The sequence below is a fragment of the Scylla paramamosain genome, chromosome 17, assembly GCF_035594125.1.
Source record: "Scylla paramamosain isolate STU-SP2022 chromosome 17, ASM3559412v1, whole genome shotgun sequence".
NCBI classification, from domain to species: domain Eukaryota; kingdom Metazoa; phylum Arthropoda; class Malacostraca; order Decapoda; family Portunidae; genus Scylla; species Scylla paramamosain.
In genome coordinates this window covers 15,380,001-15,390,000 of record NC_087167.1, presented here as the reverse complement: position 1 = coordinate 15,390,000, position 10,000 = coordinate 15,380,001, and the positions used below count along the sequence as shown (strand labels likewise).

Below are 10,000 nucleotides of genomic sequence, written 5' to 3'. Positions count from 1 at the left end.
AATGCTTCTTTGTGTTTTCAAGTGTGTATGCATTATTCTAGAATTAATCTAACAAGAAATTTGCCATGAAAATCCGATTAAACTTCTCTACGTCCTCTAAGAATAGTCCTTGTGAAAGAAGGAAGCATTAAGAAAACGGACCTCAATCTCACGGAGAAAATATACGTAGCTTTGACTCGATCCACACAATGGATGCCTTTATTACGCCGCGACATTCACCCCATCGCGTTGTGAAGATCAATGTGTGTGGTACAGACGGTCGATCTTGTCTGGCATTGGTAAGAGGGTTTGTTTTTATGCCGAATTTGCAAGATCTAAATATTATAAACGTGCTTATCATTTCTAAAGACACGAACAACGTAGCATACAATGTTTGATCAGTGAGATGTCCCGGAGATATTGTAATGACATAGAATTTCTTCCGTCACACTTGACTTGTTATTGCGTTGGTCTCTGCTCGTCTACGGAAATCATACGTATGTTGTTTTTTATATTATTTCTTCATCTAGGAATGGTTGTGTTCATTGTTTTATTAATCTTTCATTAATAGTATATCTGAAGACACGAAATAATATTTCTGCGAACATTCGTAGTTCAGTATCTGCACTGTGATCATCCTTTCCAAGGGGTGTAAGAGGCAAGTGTTACTTGAATTATATCGTGACCTGTTTTGTTCGTTCCCGTCAGAAAATGTCTATCTGTCGAACCACATTGCTCATCACTGGCTGGTGTTTTTGCACGGTTCCTCTACGAAATACGTCCTTTATTGCTCTTTAGTCGTCACGCAACTGCATGCCACTGATTCCAAATCTATTTTTTTTTTTCCTGCAAATCTTAGCATACTTATCGGACCCATAATAAGGAATGCAACTTTGTAATTCTTGTCACACAATTTACATTTTCTCGGAATATAGTGCCAAACAGTAATATAGTGATGATAATATCTTTTCATGAAATACTCGCTAGGTTCATTTTAGTAACACATCGGAATGATGACTTCAGACAAAAAAAAAAAAAAAACATACTGTGTTCACTGAAAAATTGGTTTTAAAATGCTAAGCTATGAGAGGAGGTGACCGAGCACTGAATACTGGAGAATAATGTACACGACATCTTGCTGATCAGTCCATGGATTTTCCTCCAGGTGTAATATTAACGACCTCGTCTGCGTCGCCTCTGCAATAGAATTTCACTGAACTCTGTCACAAACATGTCAGCTTGTCCTCTTTTTCATCTGTGCTAACTCAGACCAATATTCTGTTCTGTAATAAAAATAGTTATTGAAAAATGACAGGTGGTAGTGACTCTCCTGTCAACACAAATATAAAAGAAAATTACTTTTGATATTAGGCTAATAATGTAAGTAGACCAATATCTCAGAATGCTAAAACATTTTCCATATTAAAAAAAAACTCCTGAAGCATTTTTTTTTTCACCTAATGTTAAACAACTCTTGGAATAAGTTGACATCATCCAAGCGTACCGCAGTCTGGCGAATTAAACGACCTCAGCAATGGGACGCGATAGCTGCCAGATCGACTGTTTTAGTCATTTGTTAGTGAGTCTAAAGCACCACTTTGATAGTTCTGCGAAACGTTACGACTCTCCTAATTTGCACACTTATTGTGGTGAACGAAACGTCTGGTCTCTAAGGAATTATTATTAATAACTGGGCGAGGAACTGCCACCACCACGCTCATATTTTCTGGGGCCTTAGATGGACGAGCAGTGCAACATTTACATATGGAGGACACAGTATTCAGTTATTGTGACATGGTTAGTCTATGTGGATTCGTCGCCTTCACACGTTTGCCAAGCCTTGTTTGAATTCTTTCAGCCTGAGATAAAGGTGAGAAATATTCATTGTTATTCAGGTCAGCTCCGGTTCTCTTTAACCTCTGAAATGTAGTGAAGCCTTTTATAGGATTACTCATCTGCCTCATGCAAACAGCTTCATTCTCCTCGGGAAAGATGGCAGTTTCTTGTCTTTCATATTTATACTTTGTTCCTATCAAATAATGAAAAAGAAAAGCATAAGATATAGATTAATCTCAGCTGACACAATTTACTTCTGGCGAATACCCTTATCTGATGTATGGAATTTCGTGAAGGATTTGTGGACATTGACACATTGGAGAGAGTGACGACAAGAAATCTTGTGTTTCTTGGACAAATTTTGGTTAAATCTGTTTTTTTTTTTTTTCCTTTTGGGGGGCCACGCTAGTTCAATATTAAGAGATTAAATCAGATTTGAGAAGTAATGGCTTAGGAAACTCTTGTATATTTCTTGGTTGCAAAGGAAAACATTTCTCTTCCAGCAAGTGTGTGTGTGTGTGTGTGTGTGTGTGTTCTGGTTAGTGGAGAACAGAAATCTAACTTGCCTCAAGGAAGTGAGTCACCTTGTCCGAAAAGAATTCCTTTACCTCCGTAGAAAGCATTTTTCATTTGAACAAAAATCATCTTTAGAAAAGAAATCCAACAACCTGATGAAGACAATAGCATACAAACGGACAGCACAAAACATACGAAGGAGAACAGAATGAATATATTTTTGCTTCATTATCAACAAAAATTCACTCGATGCGTAGATCGAGGGCAGAAAAATCTGAAAATTTAGTTTGTGTGATGAAGCGAATAAACAAACAACTATTTTAATTTTAAAAGGTCTTTGACGTCTCGTGGCACACTTAACATACAACTGTAGCTGAGATTCGAATATAGATCCATACTAAGACCTCCACACGGCATTGACGATACTTAAGATACCTCAATGGTATGGGAGCAGGACACACGCAGACCTGTACATCCAGTCCCCTTCAATCGCACCTCACTCTTCACAAATTCTCATTCACGAGCGCTTTAGGAAGGACAGAGTGACGGAAGATGAGGCGATGCATTACTAACAGAGCAGTGGCAAGTAATAGAAGAAAATAGTTGATTTGGACAGACTGATTCCACATTCGTCCCCATGAAGCAGAGAGAGAGAGAGAGAGAGAGAGAGAAAAGAGAGGAGAGGAGAGAGAGCCGACCACCTAAACGATGTGTAGGTGTTGGGCTGAGAACGGAGATTCGCGCTGGAGAGATTTCCCGTCAACGTGAAGGGAAATATTTCATGGCGGAACGACCCTTAGCATTGATTTGTTGGGTGTTACGTGGGCAAGAGGTGGAGGCAGGTGTATGGAGTGAGGAGCAGGCAAGTGTAAGGAAGGAGAGAGAGAGGAGAACAGCTGAAATAGATGTGTGGGGTACGAAGAAAGGAGGTGTGAGGGCGAGAGTGAGGAGAGACGGAGAAAGGAGAGCAGGGTATAGTTGCGTGGTTATAGCAAGGAAGGAGATGCGCAGGCGGCAGCCTGATAAATTGGGAGAAATGAAAAGACATGTTTGCAGCAGAGAAATAGAGAAATAACGCAGGGAAAATTATTTAAATGCTGGCGCTCACTTGTGTTTGAAGGACGGATAGGGAAGGGGAATGAATGAGAGAGAGAGAGAGAGAGAGAGAGAGAGAGAGAGAGAGAGAGAGAGAGAGAGAGAGAGAGAGAGAAGAGAGAGGAAGTGGGAAGTGTTAATTGGATCCCAGTCTCCTGTTCTCTTTAACCACCCAAGTGTCCTGAAGCCTCTCACTGGATTACTCGTTCCGCTGGTCGTCCACCGCCGCCTGCCATCCCCTCATTGCTCCCTCCCTTCCACCACTTGCCGCACATTCACTTAACTCTCGCCCCACTTGCCGCCCCTCACTCACGCTCCATCCTTTCTGCGAGCTGTCTGTCACTCATCCGCCCTCATCCTCCTGCTCGTAAATTTTATTCCCAATGCCTGATGTCACTGCCACAGGCCATCCATCCATCTCCCATCACCGCGATAACCGTCCATCCATCTTTCATCGCACACTCTTTATGGAGAGCATTGTGAGAGGCGACGATAGGCGAATGTGGATGGATGTTTGGTGCTGGGCAGGACTGGTTACTGTGAGTGGTATCACTGAGTATTTGAAGGGAAAAGCTACGTAATACATTACAGATTGCGGGGGATCCACTCAAGAAGTAAGGATTCCATCGGATTATCACTTTAGTGCAAGATTTACGTTCAATTTTCCTATTTCAAACAAGTCTCGTCTTTCTGCTCTCCTGCGTGATGAGACTTGCGGCTGTCCCTTTAATCTTCTCCAGTCAATCAGTAAGTGGGATTGACTCGCGGCAAATGTGTCCCATGCCCATACAGCAACAGAAGTGGGTGCTACACGATTCAATTCAGCCTCACCGCTCACTGGCTGGAGCAAGAAATGATCGCTCCTGTCATAGCGTGTGATCTTATACAAAATATTTCAGCGCATTGTTTAGCTTATTCAGATTAACGCTCTTCATTTTTTTTTATGCACCGAAATTTAATACTGGTTTTTCTTTCGACTTTTTTTTTTCATTGTTTTTTTATTTTTTTTTTTATCCTTTTCCAGTTATAAAAAATGGAGACCTATTCTCTTGCTTTTCTACACCATGTGTATGTACGTTGCATTTTCTCACTCCCTCTCCTTTTACCACAGATGCTCCTGTGGTGGGCCTGTCGCTGGGTCGATCCATGAAGGCAGACCGCATCAAGGAAGGAGACGACGCCTACTTCGAGTGTAGCATTGAGGCAAACCCGTCCTTCCACCGCGTTGACTGGCGGCATAAACGTGAGTCTCCTTCAGCAGTAACTCATCCTTGTTGTTCTCATGTTCCATTTCTTCCTTCTCCTCCTCCTCTTCTTTTTTTCTTTTCTTCATTCATTAATACCTTCCCTTCTGCTCTGTTCCGCTCTGCTCCCATCCTTCCTCTCTCTCTCTCTCCTCTCTCTCTTCTCTCTCTCTCTCCTCTCTCTCTCTCTCTCTCTCTCTCTCTCTCTCTCTCTCTCCTCTCTCTCTCTCTCTCTCTCTCCTCTCTCTCTCTCTCTCTCTCTCTCTCTCTCTCTCTCTCTCTCTCTCTCTCTCTCTCTCTCTCTCTCTCTCTCTCTCTCTCTCTCTCTTCACTTCACCTTTCGTTCTTCCGGCCTCTTCACACTACTTCTGCCTCTCTACCCGAGGCTTTTCATTTGAGATTTTTTCATTTCTTTGCTAGACGTTTTTTTCTTTTTATTTTCTCCTTCCGCTTGAGTTTCCTGGTGCGGCCCTGCTCCTCTTATTACAAGCTCAGTCCCCACTTACTCCGTAGGGGTTCACACATTCCTCTGTGCTAATACCGCAGGTGGAAAAAAAAAAAAAAAAAAACTTCGCTAAATTAACACCTTCATGGACCACATCTCCTAAACTGACATGCAGGCTTCCCACAAATTACTATAGTATGCCTGCTAGTATTCACAGCTAACCTAAGCAGAGCCATCATGTTAGGACAGCCATTAAAGTTTAATAGTAATAGAGATAGAGTTGCAAATTTATTATAAGACTAGAAAGTAGCCAACAAATGCTCGAGACACTCAGGTGGCAGTCTCCCTTGCTTATACACGAAAATTATAAAATATATGAATGAAATAAAAAAAAAAAAACTATTTTTTTAAAGATCGTCATATAATCATTGTTTTTCATTTCACAGTATATTCCGTGTGTGTAAAAAGACAAGATTTTTCCCCACTTTTTTTTTTTTTTTTTGTTGATTTCACATGTTCTGATAAATTAGTCAGATTCCAGCGAATAGCAGTTTTATTTGAAGTCGTATTTCATTCAGCTGAACCTGTTGTCCTATTCTACTTTTGCCGTGATTTGCGAGTTCACATTCATAGAGACTTTTATCTCGGTGGCATTTGAACCCTGCTTTGTTTACTGTGCGTGCCGGGTGCTGGGTCTGACTAACTCCATGTTGTGGCTCCCGATTGCCTAGTCTTGTCCGAAGTGTCGCCTGCAGCTTCCTGGCAGTAAATTTCTTGATCCGTTCTTTCACCGCAGTGCTGGGATTTTTTTTTTTCAGGGTATGGAGCTGGTGCACAACATGAGCGCCGGCGTTGTGATGAACGGCCTCAACCTGGTGCTGAGGAACCTGCAGAGAGAGCAGTCTGGGTCGTACACGTGCACGGCAGCAAACAATGAAGGTCGGGTCACCAGCAACGCCGTGCTCCTCTCCGTCAGACGTGAGTAATTTAATTTGAGGGTAGTGGAACACCCGATGAATATACGAGTATGAATGCTGATGGTGGTGGTTTTCTAAGTGTACTAGTGCCTTAAGTGCCCATTTATCTAATGTTTCATGTTGGAATTATGCTCAGAATTCGCATGTACATGTTTGTTTTCTTTCAATTTCGTGAGTAATAGTTCATCTTATTTTTTTTATTTTATTTCTTTTTAGTTTTGTTCTCTATTTGATGTTACGATATGAAAATATGCAGTTACGATATGAAAATATGCAGGAGTGGATGTTGAAATGATATGTGCCAACAAGAGGAAAAGATGAAGCGGGTGACATTTATCTAATTTCCAATCAACACGAAATGGTGTTGAAATTTCAAACATTGCTCCTTCACCATCCTTGCGTCAATAATACTGCCAGAATTGTGCATTACTGGCTAGAAAATATCCTTGACAGTGATAATTTGGAGCAAGCATTTCTAAATAATTCTTTCATTTTATCCTCGTTGTGTTTGAGAAGTTCAGAATACATATTTTATCACTTGGGTTGGCTCTGCTTAATACTTTCCTTTGTTTTATCTGTATATTTATTCTATAAGTTTTATTAGCTATTCAGTTATTTATGTACTTAATTTACGTGTTTATATTTTGTTTTTATCTACCAATACTTATATCTATTTATTCACTTATTCATTTATTCACATTTCTTTTGTTAGGGAAGACAGACAGACAGACAGACAGACAGACAGACAGGCGCACACACACACACACACACACACACACACACACACACACACACACACACACACACACACACACACACACACACATCGAGTTAGATGATACGTTTAGTTAAGAAATGAATTATAAGGCAGATTGAAAACTCTAACTTATTTTTTTTTCTTTGTGTTATTTATTATGCATATATAAGTATATTTAATACAATACGTTGAAGATGCTGACATTCTAAAAAGTCGTATCTTTATTTATTTTATTCCGCGATGTTATATTCAACTAGTCTTACAACTAATGAATCTGATGAGCTCTTGAAAACATTAGAACCGCAAATACTCTTATTTATTTATTTTTTTTTCGTGGCACCGACTTGCTGCCTCTTTTCTCGCCAGTTTTCATTTATTATTCTCTTTCATCTAAGAATTTCGCCTTATTTTTGTTTCCTCCGTGTGTGTGTGTGTGTGTGTGTGAATGTTTGTATTATCTGTCTGCCCCCTCTCTCTCTCTCTCTCTCTCTCTCTCTCTCTCTCTCTCTCTCTCTCTCTCTCTCTCTCTCTCTCTCTCTCTCTCTCTCTCTCTCTCTCTCTCTCTCTCTCTCTCTCTCTCTCTCTCTCTCTCTCTCTCTCTCTCTCTCTCTCTCTCTCTCTCTCTCTCTCTCTCTCTCTCTCTCTCTCTCTCTCTCTCTCTCTCTCTCTCTCTCTCTCTCTCTCTCTCTCTCTCTCTCTCCTGATATCCGGGACAGAGGACGAAAAAATATGAAACTCTTGTATGCTGAAATTGACACAACCTCTGGCGCGGGGAGCCAGCTAGAGAAGGCAGTGAAGTCTTTACGTACACACGCCGAGGACCTCCGCAGCAGCTTAATTAGACCCAGGGGCACAAGAGACGCGGCTCTCGCGCACCTACATCATCACCAATTTTCCTTGAAATTTCTGAGACCTTTTCTGTACAAAGCATGTATTCGCAGATTTTTTTATATTATTTTCCTCCAGAGTCAGAGCTTTGCGAGGAATTAACTTGCAAAGAGGAATTATGAAAGCATGAGAGAAATGTCAGTTTCACGGTGTATCTGAGAAAAGAAAGGAAAGTAAAGGAAAGAAATGACTAATAAGTCTTGAGGGGGTTTATGGTGTCAAATAGTGAAGAGGAAAGAATTTGGCATCTGGAATTGGTCTTGGAGCAAAGTGTTAGTTAGTTTACTCTCATGAGTCAAGCCCTTAGAGTCTGCCTTGCTGTCTCTAGTCTGTAGTATGGGACGAGAGATGAAGGGAAGGAGGAGGGGGAGAGAGACAGTGTTGCGTTCCTGCCATAAATGTAGGGAGAGAGCGAGATGTAGTAGCGAGAGGGATTGAGTTACTCAGTAAATTAATCCTTGTTTTATCCTCTGATACTCACCGATGCTCCTGGTGACAGCGAGAGAGGGTAATAATTGGGTCATGAAAGACTCGCGGAAAATAACTAAATCTGGTTTTTGTACCTCGATAATACACATGTTAAAATCCTTTCGAATTTTATGGCAATGAAAAAATGGGGCAATATCTCGCAGAAAATTGCTAATTTTGGGTTTGCTTCCCGTTAATTCATATGTAAATACCCACTCGAGTTTTAGGTAAATGAAAAAATCGAAACATCTTTTTTCAAATAATATAAAAATAACGAAAACCAGCTATTTTGTGGATATGAATCATGTTGAAATGCTTCACGATATAAAATGAACATTTTTCCTCATACCTATGTAGAAATAAAGAGGATTAATCTGCGTCAAGAAGAGCATTGGGGCGTTCAGTGAGGCCGGGTCGTATTGGCTTTGTTTCCCCGTCAGGAGGGCGAGGGCAACTGAGAAGCAACTTGGATCATGGCTGCAATAAAAGACAATGAGGGGAGGGGAAGGATGGCCGGGGCAGCGATGATGGCGAAGGAGAGGAGCTACCACCAACACCTGATGACAGCGTGAAGGGAACAGACACAAAAGGGAAGGAAAAAAAAACAGGATAAAAGATCAGTATGAAGAGGGATGTTGAAGTAAAGACAGAAAACGTAATCTGCGAGGAAAGGGAAGTGACACGGAGAAGACTTAACGTTGAAGAATCGCCCGGTGAAGGTGAAACGAGGTGTAGCTGTGAAAATCAGAAATAGGGATCAAAGAATAATCACGCAGGGAAGAAAAGCCAAAGGAGACAGGAGGAATAAGCACCTGCCATGCCTCTACCTCACACGCGACGAGCTTCTGGGTTCTGTTGAGAATGTTTTCCAGTGAGATAATTTATCTTTCCTCGTGTAATGAGACGCGAGGCAGTCTTTTGAGTATACGTAGCTATGAGATTTCTATTTAATTGATAAACATAATAGAGGTCTGAGATTTCAATAACTGCGAAACTGAAACAAATTTTTTTTTTTTTTCATTTAAGACTGCATCAAGTGTGAACATTACTGCCACACATTTCAAGTGTGTGTGTGTGTGTGTGTGTGTGTGTGTGTGTGTGTGTGTGTGTGTGTGTGTTTGTACTAATTTAGTGATCAGACGTACATTACTTCCAGTTGCGCAGCTGAAAATACTTTACACTGTGGAAGTTTCTAAAGTGTCACTAAATGTTTATTTTTTTGGTAAAATGAATATCTAAAATGCTTTTTTTTTTTTATCCTGCAAGTCTTACAAATAAAGTGAATTAATGAATACAAAAAAGTGCTTCACTTGATCTGGAATGAACCTTTGACAAAATTAGTAAAGGGATCATGAACTTAAAAGAAGCTGAAGTGATCCATAAATATACATTTGCTTCCTCAAGTGTTTTGATATTACTCGTTACAGAAGTATTTTCTCTTGGAAGTGGAAGGCTGAGGAATTAAGACGACCTCAGAGTTCACCTTTACACATGTATGTATGCGCTATAGAGAATATACATTATTGCAGCGATGAAAACATGAGTAAGGGAAGGGTGCAGATAATCACTTTACTAACATTACATAAGCGCCATATAAAAAAAGAAAGTATCGTAAAGTATTAGTAATAGCAGTGACAACAACAGCGCAAGCAGTAGTAATAGTAGTAGTCGTAGTAGTAGTAGTAGTAGTTGTAGGCGCCATATGAAAAAAAAAGGTATTAAAGTATCGTTGTAGTATTAGTAATAGCAGGGCCGTCTCTCCCTAAACGCAGAGCACGCGCTGCGCGTAGGTTCA

General features: G+C 40.6%; 2 protein-coding genes across 2 annotated transcripts in view; both read left to right on the top strand.

The window, feature by feature from the left end:
• The window catches only part of LOC135108615 (cell adhesion molecule 2-like), a 166,575-nt gene extending 161,264 nt beyond the window's left edge, over positions 1–5,311 (top strand). The window contains exons 8-9 of the mRNA XM_064019771.1: positions 4,538–4,710; positions 5,291–5,311. Of these exons, the coding sequence (XP_063875841.1) occupies positions 4,538–4,710; positions 5,291–5,311 (194 nt within the window). The remainder of the gene's footprint in view (positions 1–4,537; positions 4,711–5,290) is intronic.
• Positions 5,312–5,682: 371 nt separating this feature from the next.
• Positions 5,683–10,000, top strand: part of LOC135108508 (uncharacterized) — a 10,899-nt gene continuing 6,581 nt past the window's right edge. The window contains exon 1 of the mRNA XM_064019602.1: positions 5,683–6,093. Coding sequence (XP_063875672.1) covers positions 5,937–6,093 — 157 coding nt within the window. The 5' untranslated portion in view covers positions 5,683–5,936. The remainder of the gene's footprint in view (positions 6,094–10,000) is intronic.